We start from the raw sequence: 15,318 nt of genomic DNA on the forward strand, positions 1-15,318 counted from the left end.
CCTGTAAGTAACGTGGAGACAACAGCCCACTCAGAGGTCGACAACCTTTAAAGCACTGTGTGTCAGTTTCTAGTAAGACAAACATATTTATGGCCCTGAGTGAGAGAGAAAGAGAGAGAGAAAAAAAAATCCATGGTTTACATAGCCTACTGTGGCACGGTCCGCTCATTTTCATCATACCACTCTTCCTCACTGTGTTTAACTTAAGTGCGAAACACAAACAAAAAACTTTTTTAACGATGTAATTTTGAATTGAAAACGAAATTATTGTGACATCCGTTCTGTCCATCTTTCAATTAATAATTTAAGCTCCTGGGAATTCAGTTATATTTAATTCTCATTGTAGTTATATATATATATATATATATTTTTTTTTTTTTTTTTTTTAGGTATTCACCAAGCGATTCTTGCTTAACAACCCCACGTGTCTAAGGCTGCCGACTTATGTTCAGTTAAGTTAATTCAGCTCCAGTTTGTCTCTGCATCGTCTCCCTGTGCTTTCCTTGCACCGTATTTTGCTGTCTCTGCCTCGTTCTCTTACTCCAGCATGGGCCTCTGCTGGTTGAGCTGAAAGACTGCTGTTGCATTTTACATCTCTCACTGCTTGACTTGTCACGTATTTTGCTGTCTCTGTCTCAATCTTTCATTTCTTCGCGAGGCTCTCTTCATTTTATGCTGGTTGAGCTGAGAGATCTCTGTTGCACATTACTCAGTTTTAGTCTTGGGAGTGATGTACAAATATCCTTAAGCTTTCTCAGCCTCATCGTTTGCTTTCTCTAATCTCTCACTCCATCTCGAGGGTCTCTCACTATAACGGTGTAGCTGAGACACCAATCTTGCTCCATTATATACAGGTGTAGCTGAGAGACCAGTTTTGGTATATTAGTGTAGCTGAGTGACTAGTTTTGCTCCACTAAATACTGGTGTAGCTAAGGGACCAGTTTTGATATAGTGGTGTAGCTGAGAGACCATTTTTGATATACTGGTGTAGCTGAGAGACCAGTTTTCCTCCAGTGTTAACTTTTTTTTTTTTTTTTTTTTTTTTTTATGTGTCCGACTCTGGGCAAAGGCTCAGGGCCTATTTCTTGGGGGCAGTTGCCTATCCCAAGGCCCAGTAGTCCTCCTACACCTCCACTGGTGTAACTGAGAGACCAGTTTTCCTCCAGTGTTAACTGGTGTAGCTGAGAGACCGATTTCGCTCCATTACAGACTGATGTAGATGAGAGACCAATTTTGCCCTCATATACCAGGTAATTTACTGGTGTACATGAGAGACTGATTTGGCTGCATTATATACCAGGTACTGTAGGCTGCTGGTGTAGCTGAGACCAGTTTTGCTCCAATATAAAAGGTGTTGTTGTGACATCATCGTTGCACCTTACTGAGTCTTGGTCTTGTGGGTGATGTGCAGTGACCTGGTGGTCAGGATGATCACCACAGAGGCAGCACACAAGGCCTGAAGCACCACCAGAACGCCATCCCAGGACCACACATGTGATACCCAGCTCACAGGCCACCCAGCAGCAACGGCACCCACTGTGAGGGAAGACAGAAAGACAGATGAGAGTTAGCTGCATCTCAGGCTGGATGACTTACTGCATTACGATATTTCTCACTGCTGCCTGACGTCTTCTGTACTAATTCTTGATGTCCTTAAGAAGGTTAAATCATCGACAAAGATTGCAGTAATACAAAACAAAAGTACTAGAAAGTACTCACAGAGCTCATACCTCCTCCAGGGCCAAAAATTATGTAATTTACTGCTCTAATTCCTCTTCCCTACCAGCCGAATACTTTTACCGTCTCACATAGTCAGTAAATTCTACGGTCTTAGTTTGCCCTGTTATACAATTTCAAAGCACGCAGGCCTTCCTTAACCCTAGATAGGTAATGTGGGGTCTCAGAGACCCCAGTCCCCGAAATTTAATTTTAAAAAATATGAGCATAAGGTCTACAGATCTGTCCGCCTCATTACCTTCCTGCCTAGTGATGCTCTTCATGGGGATGATAGGGTCATAGCTGTACCTGGCTCTGATTTTGCTCTATAGAGCCATTGGGGTATGTTAGACCCCAGATTACCTATAATGTAACCTCAGTTGAGCCCACTTGTGATTTTTTTATTTCAATTTGCTGTCTTTCTCCTTTTGTATACAGAAGGTCCGAACATCGGTCTACTGCAGACCACCCAAGGAATCATGATATTACTTTTCAATTTTGCAAGATTTAATTATAAAATTTTTATACCTAAAATTTAACCATTTTTGTATAAACTTTAAAAAAATATATATTTTTTTCGATTAAACTTTATTTTTTCTGGCCCTATTTACAGATAAGGGGTTGAATTATTTGTGTATTGAAGCATTTTGAAATATCTCAAACGGAAGTTTTTTTTTTTTTTCCGTGGGGTCTGTCAGACCCCACGTTACCTAATATAGTAACAAAATCAAGATTACCTTACAAGGGTTAACACCAATAACTTAATGATTTCCTGCCTCCTAATCTAGATCCTCCTCAAAAGCTATTTAATTGTTCCTTGATTCACTAAACTCCAATTACGACTTTTTAAGACATCTTGTACACAAGAAGACAGAAACAAGTAAATACATAATCTCCTCCAACTTTCTTGGCGGAGATAATAAGAACATACAATAAACCGAAGTGCGCTGTTAGGAAGAGTTGCAAGTAAGCCTGTTAATCTGACAAAAATATGAGTCCTACACCCACACACAACACTCACCATTAGCAGCGAGGGCGACAATTGCGTGGGCGGTGCCTGAGAGATGGGCTGGGAAGGACTCAGACGCCACTATACCGTAGATCGAGATGGGACCAAACATACTTGCTCCCAGAATCATCCCCACACCGGACACTACAACCTGGGAGACAGATATTGTTGTTCTATTAATCTGTTCTTATATTATACATAATCGACAATAAATAGTGTTCTACTAAAACCTCGCCTAATGGCAATTTGTGTGTTGTGGGGACCGCTTAGTCTGTTGGTTTGGGCGTGGATGTGGTAGTGGGTGTGGATATGAATAAACAATGCAGGTTAGCAGGTTAGACAGAGATAACCCTGAGTCGTCCCCGCACACTCGAGAAGTCACCCGGAGGAGCGGAAGAGGGAGGTTATACACGTATATGGGTAACCCTGCAGGGTTACTTACTGGTGTACGCACTTCTAACATAGTCAGAGATGCACTGAGGCAACATATTACTTTGATGAAATAAGATGAAGGACATAAAGTCCCACATTACCTCTTCCGATGTATAAAGGCCCAAGGAAAGAGTGCCATAACTGCAGAGATTAAAGGGCTCATGCCAGGCATATAGCCTAGTAGGAGCACAAAAGTACCTGTACCTGATTCAGTCCAACTTTACAGTGAACCATAAGTAAGTTTTAACTGAAACTGGTGGGACTGTACAAGCATTTAAATTATGACCAATCTCTGAAAAAGGATGCCTGAATTTCACTAACATAAATTACAAGTTAAGATTAATTTGAGTCAAATGAGGAAATGAGTCAGTTATTAGAGTAAAAGACACTAATGATGGGTGAAAGAACAGAAGCGGAAAATTTCCCGAAATTATGAGAATCAAGGACGAAAGTTATGAGATGTGAGAGGGACGGGTAATGAAATGGGAGAGGACCAGGTTATGAAATGTGAGAGGGATGGGTTATGAGATGGGAAAGGGACAGGTTATGAGATGTGAGAGGGATGGGTTATGAGATGTGAGAAGGATGGGTTGTGAGATGTGAGAGGGACGAGTTATGAGATGTGAGAGGGATGGGTATATCTGACCTGTGATGTGGTGGTGGTAAGGAAGGTGTGCATGACGTAGACGCCCGTAGCACACACAAGCATGAACCCTGACGCCACCATCATCCGCATGTTGCCTCGAATCCTCACCTGTAAAAGAAAGATAAATAAATAAATAAATAAATAAATAAATCTCCATAACCCTACGTCCCTCAAAATGTAAATGGGATGGGAATGATCAAGAAATAGGAGAAGCACTGCACAAAAGTACAAGTAGTACTAGTATTAGTAGCAGCAGAAATAGTAGTGGCCAATTAGCTTACAAAATGTCTATCTACCATCTCACAGACGCGTTGCTTTCTCCAGAAACTCCCTCTCATACAGAAAATGGCCACGGCATAATATATCGAAATCTGCCTTGTTTCCACTCATTTCTCTCTGCTTCTCTACCATTCTTCTCCCTACTAATTACTTGCTCACCTACTAATTACTTAACTCCCTTCTGTAATACAACACGAAAATCAAAGGCGGAGTAAAACTGGTAAAAGCAATGAAATTTCATAATTGAATTACAGTCCTAACAATCCCACTGATTAAGAAGAGAACAATTAAGCACAGCTTTAAATTGCAATTGTGAAGCTAACGTGATTTTTGTTGTTGTTTGCCACTATTTTTAAATACAATAATAAGGAAACTAAAAAAAAAAAAAAAAAAAAGTGAGGTTTTCTTGCGACTTTTAACAGAATAATGCGAAGTGTGTGTGTGTGTGTGTGTGTGTGTGTGTGTGTTAATTATGACAATTAAACTGCAATACTGTGAAGAGGAACAAAGTATGTATTTCTTGCTCATGACATTAAAAGAAAATAATTGAAGCTCAGTGTCAAAGGAACAGAATGCCTATGTTTTGCTCGTGACTATAAATGTAGTAAAGATTCATAAATGGGATGCGTTTTGTTTACCTTGGAGGCCATCTTGTCGGTAAGGACGCCCGCCAGAATACCACCAAAGAACCCCCCCGTCTCCAGAGCACTGGTGAAGGAGCTGGCTGTAGGAGGGAAGGAAAATGAGGGTCAGATAATGGAGCTGTGAATTATTTTGTCGTAATTATCTTCACTGTATTATATGATCACTGTATTAAAGGATAGTGCCGGAAAGGGACGCCTTCCCTTCAAGTGGTGGTACTGATGTAGCTGAGCGGCTTCACTGCCCGATAGTACAAAAGTCCCTTAATTCCCTCTCTACCCCTCAAAAGGAGGAAGGGGAGCTGCATGTAAGGTGAACTGATTTATTTATTTAACCGTACACTCTGAGATTTGCAACATTTAACGCAAACCGACCTTGCAATTGCGTCCTGCCGAGCTCTTCCATAAGGTAAATCTGCGCCCAGTCTGACAGAGCTGTTTTGGTGCAGAAGACGACCAAGTAACACACACTCACGATCCACAAAAAGGGGGATGCCATGAGCTGTTTCACCGTCATCTTGGCTTCATCCACTGTGTTCTTGTTCTCCTCTGAAAGTAAAAACAAAGAACAAAGATTATTCTTGAAGAAAATTAATAGGTTATCCCTGTATATATCACATGTACTTTTAATGAGCTGCCTTTATACATATCATTTTTTGGTCCCTAGGAATGTGTGAAGTAGTTTCTGCCTATGTACAATCTGTTCTAATGTTTCGGTGATGTTTTGTGTATCAGTGTTCAGTAAGGATCTATCTGTTTATTGATTTTGCCGTCTATCTATCTATCCATCTATCTATCTATCTATGCGCTTATCTATCCGTATATCTATGCTCCTGTCTATCTATTTATCCATGTGTTAATCTATCTATCTATCTATCTATCTATACATAACCAAAGGGACACTATAGAACATATTAACTATCAGCATCATTCTTTACTCTTAGTGAGGTGTGCATAAATCTCCTTTTATCTTAGCCTATTAGAGTCAAGTAATATTTTCTGAGTACGAATTTCGCCTATGCGTGAAATGCATGTTAATTCTAAACGCAACAGATACATGACCTACATGTAAGTTGCGACACAGAATCGATCGGAAGTATGTTCGAAATGATACCTCAAGTTACGACACAGAACTGAAGGTAAATGTGTTCGAAGTGCCACTCGTGTACTTACTAGCGATGTGTTCCTTGGTGGATGATGCAGGGGCAACGGTGGGGTCTGGGAGGCGGACTTGTGTGGGGTCGTCAACCAGCGTGATGAGGGTGACGCCAGCCATTAGCAGGGACACCAGGCCTGGGGAAGAGACGCCCCTAATTATACAGTGCCTTTGTTATAACCTGACAAAGATCCCTCACCCCTCTCAGCTCAGTTAATGACCAACTATAGTCAGACTGGAAAGTTGATTAATCTAGTAACTAAGGAGTTTCATTCTTACATTACAATTTAGCTTAACTGAAATACATGCAACCACGAACTTCATCTTCAGTTGTGGAAGGGGCCCAATTCCGTAAAATGAGAACAAACCAACTATTATGTTGCTACTTATGCTGAGAAAAGTGATGGCCACATCACTTACTGCCAGAGTATATTTATTTGTTTCTCCTGGAAGGGGAATTTTTGTAGGTTGTACGCTACAGTATGTCAGGGGTGGGTCTGGCAGATTCTGTTTGACACCAAATTTTGGAGGCTAATATTCGTAGATGCGTGTATAGGAGTAGCGATTGTGACAATAAAGTTCTGGAGCACTCAGAAGATTAGAAGTCGGGCTGATGAAGGGGAAATGAGAGCAGGGCCCTACGTTTGCGTAACTACAAAATATAGGTTACCCACATTTAGCCCAATGACAACTAGATTTTCCATCAGCTGAATAATAGCAGTCGTAAATCGACTGTCCGATATTTAAAGCTAATAGTGGACAAACGCCCATAAACTCCCTCCGACTCAGAAGGGAGTCTGCAGTTGACCGAGTTCGTCTTCAGCTGAGCCTGGGGTCACAACACCAACACCACGAGCAACAATAACAACAATTTAATGCTAGCCAACCCACGTCATAAATCAAGCGTACGATCTAGTGTTACGCTATGACTTTCATTATAACGAAGTAACATATGGTTACCTTATCAGATATAGTAAGTCCAGATCACAAAAAACACTCACCAGCAAGAACAAGCGAGGCGCTCCAGCCGTGGTGAATAATGACGTAGGCTGCGAGGAAGGGAGACAGGGTACCAGATGCATTGCTACTCGCTGTCAGTACGCTCCACCACGTCCCGAAGTTGGCTGGGCTGAACCACTGAACGAGAGGGGGGGGGGGGGAATCAGTATAGTCTACCCTAAAACCATGTATTATTTCCTACTCAGTCTTCTTCTGAGTAAGTAAACACTGAGGTAAATTTATCTTTAGTTAACCTATTAACGTTAGGACTCGGAAGTGAGCAATCATTACTTCATGAATAGAGCAGCAGGAAAACATTATCAAGTGTACCCATAAAGATGAGTGTGTGTGTGTGTGTGTGTGTGTGTGTGTGCATATGCGTACCTTCTTGAGCAACTTTGCACATGCAGGCCATCCAGCACCCTGAGCAAAGCCATTACAGAACCAAAGTAACGCCCACACTGTCGAGTTCTCAGTACGGGAAAATAGGACGGTGCTGCCTCCACTCAAAGCGAGACCTGATGAGACAAAAATAAATAAATAAATATAGAACTGAAAATAAGGCAGTGTGGTATCAGGAATTATATATATATAACGGAGGAAACAAAAATAAATAAATAAATACAAGAATTAAGAAAGAAAAAGAAAAAAATACGACTGAAAATGAGGCATAGTGGTATTTAAAGTGTATAGATTTTTCATCTTAACTTGGTCCAGATTTTCGTCCTTTTGCAGCTTATTTCACGTAGTTCAATTGCAAAATAAAGACCGTACTGTGACGCAACATCCTTTCCATGGAACTTCTTCGTGACTGGCATCATATTATGGTGTTAATCTGTTATTACAATTCAACATTCAGTATATAATTCTACTGTAGGCCAATCTAAAATGAAATGAGAATATCAGTCACTAATAAACTACACTTTTTTTTTTTTTTCACTTTAGCGAGGCGTAAAATTGCCATCTCTGCCTTGAATGCTGAGTTGTAACATTAGAGTAACATGAATATGATGCTGGTCACGAAAAAGTGCTACGAAGAGGATGTAGGGTCGCACAATTGTCTTATTCTTCCACTGACCTACGAGAAGTAAGCTGCAAAAGGACATAATCTCCGCCAGGTTAAAGTGAGTGAACTACAATAACATAACGATAATAGCAGATTATATTAATGTTAAACTGGAACTAACCAGGAACTGAAAGTAGAAATAATGGGTACATGATTCTATGGTGGAGAGCTGACGAAAGAGGGGAGTTCCTTTCTTAGGCCTACCCATATCTGAAGGGAGATAATCACGTGACCACATCGAAGGACGAAAATGACACAGCAGTGAGGAAGTAGGCAAGTAGGCAAAGGACTGATACTGTGAAGATTAACACACGGGTAAGGCTGATAAGCAATGTTATCACCTGCCTGACAGTAATGGAAGAAATATACTAGTTAGTCATTAAAGCTCTTCGTCTTTGCCGTTTTCCCTAATACCATTCTAATTAGCTTTCCAAACGAAGTTGGACGGAAGTTATTTACTCGCGTCTGTCAACTTGCTTTTTGTTTGTTTGTTCACAACCTATCTCAAAAAGTTGTCATTGGATTTCGATTAAATCTGGTGAATGGGAGGGCACTGAGTCACAGAAGAGTTCACCAGATTTTAAGGTGAATCCGGATCCAGAGGCAGGAATAAATTATGAATTTTTCTGGCATTGGCAGAAGTATGCATACTGTAACTGGGGAGATTAAGACCGTAGAATTAATTATCTCCGCCAACGACGTAGGATGGAGGTTAAATCATAAATTATACTGGCGTTGAGGAGGTATGCGCTCTCTGTGCGCTTCCTGACTATTGTTTGCAACCTGCTTCAGTCACTGAGTACGTTAAAAGCTGGGAATAAAAAAAAAAAAAAAACTATCAGAGGCTATCATGCTACAGAAATGCATCTTCCAATAACATTAGTAATGGCGGTGGCAGCTTTAACATATCCATTTTTACAAACACTGCTAACTTGCACAAAAATTTCCAGGATACCGCTGATGAAATGTTATAAACTCACGAATATTGCTAAAGAATGGCAAATAATAACAACGAACTATCAGCAGTTCTCTGGTAAAGTAGTAGTAGTAGTAGTAGTTGTTGTTGTTGTTGTTGTAATTGATGTTATTTCTGTTGCTGTACCAATTAGTGACCGGGAAAAGAAATCAAATCAGATATTGTTCCTAGACGTTTTATAATAGATAATAAAAGGGGCGAGAGATAAGAAGGGAGGTAGATGCAGAGGTGTAAAAAAGGTGAGAGTAGGTGAAAATGGAGGGAGAAGTGAGTCATGTGTGTGTGAGAGAGAGAGAGAGAGAGAGAGAGAGAGAGAGAGAGAATAAAAAATAATTTTTCCATCTCTCTCTCTCTCTCTCTCTCTCTCTCAATCCGTTTATCCTTGTACCCCCAATAAAGATAAGGTCCAACAAACACTCACTCTCTCACTGATAACTGATATCTATGGCCTTCGTTGCTCCCTACCTCCATCATATCTCAAGGAAAGGGGGAAGAAGGAAGAAAGAGAGAGGAAGGGAAGGAGAAGGAAGAAGTGGAAGGGGAGAGAAGGAGAAAGAGACGGAGGAAGGTAAGGAAACTGATAAGGGATGGAGATGGAAGGGAGAGAAGTAGATGAAATAGGGAGGGAGGGAGAAAGATGGAGGTAATAGATAAGGGAGTGAGATGATTAAAAGGAGGGAGGTGTATGGAGATGGAGAAATGAGAAAGAAAGATGGAGGGAGGAAGGGAAACTGAGATACAAGAGTATAGAAAGGCAGGAGGAGATAGATGGAACTGGAGGAAAGGGAGAGAGGTAGAAAGAGACTGAAGAAGGTAGGAAGACTGATGTACAAGACCGGAAAGACAGGAAAAGAAAGAGTGAGAGTGGGTGTACAGGAAAAGAGGAAGCTGAATTTAAGATGGAGCGCGCGCGCGCACGTGTGTGTGTGTGTGTGTGTGTGTGTGTGTGTGTGTGTGTGTGTGTGTGTGTGTGTGTGTGTGTGTGTGTGTGTTCTTACCTAATTGTTCTTACCTAATTGTATCTTTACAGGAATGAGTCAAGCTCGTATTGTCCCGTGTCTTAGACCATATTTATCGTACATATCCTTAAATTTGTGAATTGTTTTGGCACACACTATTTCATTCGGTAGTGCATTCCATTGATCAATTGCTCTGTTTGGGAAACTGAATTTCCTTACGTCTTTATCACCTCTCTTCTTTTGCAGTTTTTTGCAGTGTTCTCTTGCTGATGCTTCTCCATATGTTAAGTAATCATTTATGTCTATTTTCTCCTTTCCTGATATGCACTTATATAGCATTATCATGTCACCTCTTTTCCTTCTCTCCTGTAGTGTTGGTAGATTCAGTTTATTTAGTCTTTCTTCATAGCTTAGGTGTGTGTGTGTGTGTGTGTGTGTGTATGTGTGTGTGTGTGTGTGTGTGTGTGTGTGTGTGTGTGTGTGTGTGTGTGTGTGTGTGTGTGTGTTAAGGCAGATATACCCGAAGAAAAGAGGATAACTTCATTTGACTTGCCTTACACATGAGAGAAAGAGAGAGAGAGAGAGAGAGAGAGAGACCGAATATGACGTTCTTATCATGACGTATCGCCACCCCATTATCTGAAGTGTTTGTAGGTTATTTTTCCTGAAGGCGACAAGCATTGCAAAGCTCACCTTTTATCAGCACCTCTCACCTTCTCTCTCTCTCTCACACACACACACACACACATATCTAACGCCACGTGTTTGCTTCGTGTGTGTGTGTGTGTGTGTGTGTGTGTGTGTGTGTGTGTGTGCTCTCAATAGCAATGCGGTCAACAACAAGTGTGAGATAATGACCAGGTGTTTGTCGGGCTGTGAAAGAAAACTTGTACCTAGAGGGAAAAAAAATACTGAAAAAAAAGAGCGAAATTACACATGCAACCCAACAGAGAGAGAGAGAGAGAGAGAGAGAGAGAGAGAGGAAAATCATACATACCTGCAGCAAAGAGGAGCCTGGCGCTGACACGATCTGACAAAACACCACCCAGGAACTTGCTGACAGCGTAGGCGAGGTTCTGACAGCTGATTATTACACCTGGAACAAAACGGCTGACTTAGTACGTAACATCATCATTATCATCATCATCGTCATCATTATCATCACGACCTAAGGATGGGGTGAGGAGAACGTAAAATAATAAATATCCACTTAGTCTGAAGTCAAAAAATCAAAGTGCCGAAAATCATGTTTGTATTATTCCAGGATCTTTTCCAATGTCACAGTGGAAAGCAGGGTGTTTTAGATTATGATTTAAATACATAGAGTACTTTTATCATAATATTAATTTTGTCTAAGTTGAGCTATAGTTGTTGGTGATAATAACGGATGTTTTGTACTGGCTGTGGAGGATTCGTAGCACTTGGTTCCTGGAGATTTATTCTGATTATTACACTTCAGTATACTTTGGAATATTACTGGTATTAATTATTTTGATATTCAGAGTATATAAATGGTCGACAAGCGAATAAGGTGTAATGTGTAAAATAAATCGCTAATGAGGAGGTGTTACGAAGCCTCCTATAACACCTACAGTACCCCCCAGAGCAATGTGGGTGTGCCGTAGAGGACAAGGTTAGCCTATACCTCTGTCAGACAATACTTGCTTCACCTTACCTGGCCCATATTTTCGTTCTTTCGTAGCTTATTTCACGTACATCACTGGAAGGAAAAGACAGTACTACAGCTCTACAGTATATCCTTTCCACAGCACTCATTCATGACTATCATATTCTAGTGTTAATACTGCTAGAGCTCGGTAGTCAAGATGGACGGGTTGCTCTTTTAGGCCAAGTTAAAGTGAAAACAATATCTATCTATCTATCTATCTACCTAAGCTGTTTCCCCTGTAATGGAGAGTAGCCAAGACAGGATGACACACTCACCAAAACACTCACTCATCCACACACACATTTACTCGTATCATAGCCTCTAAGGGGAGAAGAGACCGCTTCTCACCGCACCACACTGCACGAGGGTCAACTGCACAGTGGAAAACAATACAGGATACCTTGAGTTAATCACTACAGTAATTAACTAAACTGACCTAAGGAGCTGGTGGTAATAAGTCCATTGGCCAGGAGTGTAGGTGTGGCGTAGGACACACTCTTGCGGTTGTAGGTATAGAATGCGTAGCCCAGAAACAGTGTGGCGAAGATGGAGCGTTGGTAGCCCAGTAGCTGCTCCTGCTTGCTACGAGGGCTATTGCTACTGCTACTGTTGCTAATGGACTTCATCCTTATCTGCGTTCTGGTCCTGGTCGTGGTTGTCTGCAAGAGAAATGAAATGTTTTGGTGAGAGAAGAAGTTGATGCCCCTGTCGTTTCTGTAAAAGTTGATAGCGATAACAGCTGAAATGAGATGTGTTGGTGGAAAAAGTATATAGCAGATGGTACCATGGTTATCCTTGTAGTTGTTGATGGTAGTAGAAAGTAATGAAATGGAATGCTTTAGTGGGAGGTAGCAGCTGGTAGTCATTTCTGTAGTACTGTGCTATAGTTGAGGGTGGTTGAAGTACAAGTTGAAATGAGATGTTTAGAGAGAGAGAGAGAGAGAGAGAGAGAGAGAGAGAGCAGTTAGTACCGGCTTCATTTTTCCAGTAACTGATGTCAGAAGAGGTATGGAGTGGGAGGTTGTAGTTGGTAACCATTTATGTCGTGGGTGATGGTGGTAGACACAAGTATAGCCTACTAAGTTGTGGTTGGCATTTTTTTACTTCTACTTCGGCGTATCATTTAAGACCAGTATTCACAAAAACATCAAGTAGAAACAGAGTGCATCATTTCTTTCAGTAACATCAATTTTCACATCACCACCCACTCATTATTCAAGGCATCACCACCTCCACAAAAGCTAGCGGATATCTCAACAATTTCCTCTTTCATATCAACACTAACGTGAACACACTTTATCAGCCACTTCGCACCCGACAATCAGTGAATCACACCCAAACATGAGGTGACGCACTATTATCCAGCAGTACGGTTGTATTAATGCCCCACAGTAGAGGAGAAGGTTGCATGTTTTGATGACTGCTAGTTCACCTTGAGGCTTAGGCAAGACTATCCCGGCCGTGGGACGGTCGCGGGTAGAGGCGGGAATATCAAGGAATATGTAGCTAAAGCTGGTTTATTTTCACCTGAGAGACCTAGAAAGCAACATGAATACTAAATCGTGGCTGCATGAATTCTAATATGGCAATAAACTAATAGCTAGTCTTACCTCCACTGCAACTCCCCTCGCTATGTCTGACTATCTTGCCTCCCTTCCCTCTCCCCTCCATTCATTCCCCTCTCATCCCTCCTCCTGCCTTCCTCCCGCCCACTCTCTTACTCTTCCGTTCCTCTTCCCTATTTTTCTTTTGCTTCCTTACTTCTCTTACTTTTCTCACCCTCCTCTCCTTTACTTTCCTATCATCTCTCTCTCTCTCTCTCTCTCTCTCTCTCTCTCTCTCTCTCTCTCTCTCATTTCCATCTTCTAAATTCACTTCCATTCGCTTATTTTTCTTATTTAGTTTTTTATCTTCTCTCGCTTTTCCTCTCTAATTCTCTCCTTTATTTCTCTCTCTTCTCTTCCCACACTCCCTCCCTCCTCCAGTAAGTTATTAGGTTATATTCTCAGTGGCTTTGAAGATTTCTTAACCCCTCATCCTTAGCAATTCATTTTTCACATTACAGCTCTGTCTCCTCTTTTTTTTCTTTCTTTTTTTTTAATGCAAACTATGTCGATATTAAAGCAATATGAATAACATAAAAAGGAATGTAAATGTGTAACATACAAAATAAATCGCTAAAGTAGAGGTGCTGTCAAGCCTTCTATGCCACTTAAACTACGGTCCTAAATCCCGTACCATACTAATGTTCGTCGGCAAAAACAACTATTATAATAATAAATCATACACTACTGTCACTTCCGGTAATAATAATAATAATAATAATAATAGCAGCAGTAGTGATGGTAGTAATAGTAGAAGTGGTAGTAGTAGTAGTAGTAGTAGCAGCGGCAGTAGTAGCAGTAGTATTGGTATTATTATTATTATTGTTATTATTATTATTATTATTATTATTATTATTATTATAAGCAGTAGTAGTAGTAGTAGTAGCAGTACTGGTGGTGGTGGTGGTGGTGGTGGTAGTAGTAGTAGCAGCAGAAGTCAGCCACATATCACACAGTAACATGCACACATAGTAACAATAAACGATGTAAATAAAGAGATCATTTACCTGAATCATGTTTCCTTTGTTGCAAGGTCAAAGTTTCACGCTGCCTCGCCCTGCCTCTTCTGTCGTACCCTGTCTTGCCGTTTGACCTTCTGCTGGTTCTTCCTCCAGCTGGGCCTTTCTCTGCCACTTCAGGAGAAACGAAACGCGGCGCCTTGCTTTTGACTGGTTAGGCGATTCCGTCAGATGGTCGTCAGTTGAATAATATCGACAAAATATTCTTGACGTTCAAAATTTAGCTTGCTCGATGGTGTAGATGAAGGTAATGGAGGTAACTGGGTAAGGATGGTCAAGAATAAGGAGTATTTGGGTTAATATTACTTCAAAACTCAGGGAAATACTGCTAATGCCAACAGGTGGGTGCGAGTGAATGGAAAGAGGGACGTCAACAGTCCACCTCGACGTATTTGAAAATGCTAGCGGGTTCTGCTCATCGCTTCCTTATATACCCCTCTCGCACGTGACCTTCCCGTGTCTCCAGGTAGTTTTTATGACCTGTGTGTGTGTGTGTGTGTGTGTGTGTGTGATTCGATTATGTGCCGATGTTTAAGCGATATTTTTTTTAGAGTGAGTCACTGTATGCCAGTATAATGTAACTGGATGGTGTATATATTTCCTGCGTACATATATATATATATATATATATATATATATATATATATATATATATATATATATATATATATATATATATATCCATCCATTATCTAATCCTACGTTGCCCCATGAGGAGCGTAGGAGCCCGGGGCTAGGAAAGTTTGTCCAAGATGAGAGTGACCAGCCTCACTCATCCCCGAGTGGCATTACGTGAGCAATAAACCCCAACCATCCCTTGGATATAAACCTTCACCGGCTCAATCCGATTGGAGCACCTTTATTACCCACTAAACCACCAGGAGCCAAAATTTGGTTATATGGTTACCACTCAGCGTAGTAAATGGTTTCCTGGTGTACAGGAAACCATTTGGCTTGTCACTCAGTGTAGAGTCACTCACAGGCAGAAGGAAGAGGAAAGAATGAAGGAAAGAAAGACACAAGAGGGAGTGTAAAGTCATCCACAGGAAAGAGGAAAGAATGAAGGAACGAAAGACAGAAGAGGATGGATGGAAAGAAGGATGGAGGAGAGGAAAGGGCAGACACCCGATAGCAGCACTACATCAAG

General features: G+C 41.1%; 1 protein-coding gene across 3 annotated transcripts; it reads right to left on the reverse strand.

The window, feature by feature from the left end:
* Window positions 1-375: 375 nt before the first annotated feature.
* LOC145410454 (glucose-6-phosphate exchanger SLC37A4-like) lies at window positions 376-14,464 on the reverse strand. Of its 3 annotated transcripts, XR_013899269.1 has the most exons (12): window positions 14,160-14,464; window positions 11,985-12,207; window positions 10,877-10,975; window positions 7,263-7,396; window positions 6,881-7,016; window positions 5,897-6,016; window positions 5,099-5,272; window positions 4,721-4,806; window positions 3,804-3,911; window positions 2,738-2,876; window positions 1,130-1,536; window positions 376-1,008 (listed from the first exon to the last, which is right to left on the reverse strand). XR_013899269.1 is itself a non-coding variant. In XM_080280608.1 (11 exons), the coding sequence occupies exons 1-11, from the start codon at window positions 14,166-14,168 to the stop codon at window positions 1,379-1,381; spliced, it is 1,386 nt and encodes a 461-aa protein (XP_080136734.1). In that variant the 5' UTR covers window positions 14,169-14,464; the 3' UTR covers window positions 376-1,378. The 3 variants fall into 3 exon arrangements, 2 of the variants coding, with proteins under 2 accessions (XP_080136734.1, XP_080136735.1); XM_080280608.1 differs by having other exon boundaries at window positions 376-1,536; XM_080280609.1 differs by lacking the exon at window positions 14,160-14,464 and adding an exon at window positions 12,904-12,957 and having other exon boundaries at window positions 376-1,536.
* Window positions 14,465-15,318: the final 854 nt, after the last annotated feature.

Source organism: Coenobita brevimanus, chromosome 85 (assembly GCF_032717465.1).
Source record: "Coenobita brevimanus isolate Jiangsu-jjx chromosome 85, ASM3271746v2, whole genome shotgun sequence".
NCBI lineage: Eukaryota > Metazoa > Arthropoda > Malacostraca > Decapoda > Coenobitidae > Coenobita > Coenobita brevimanus.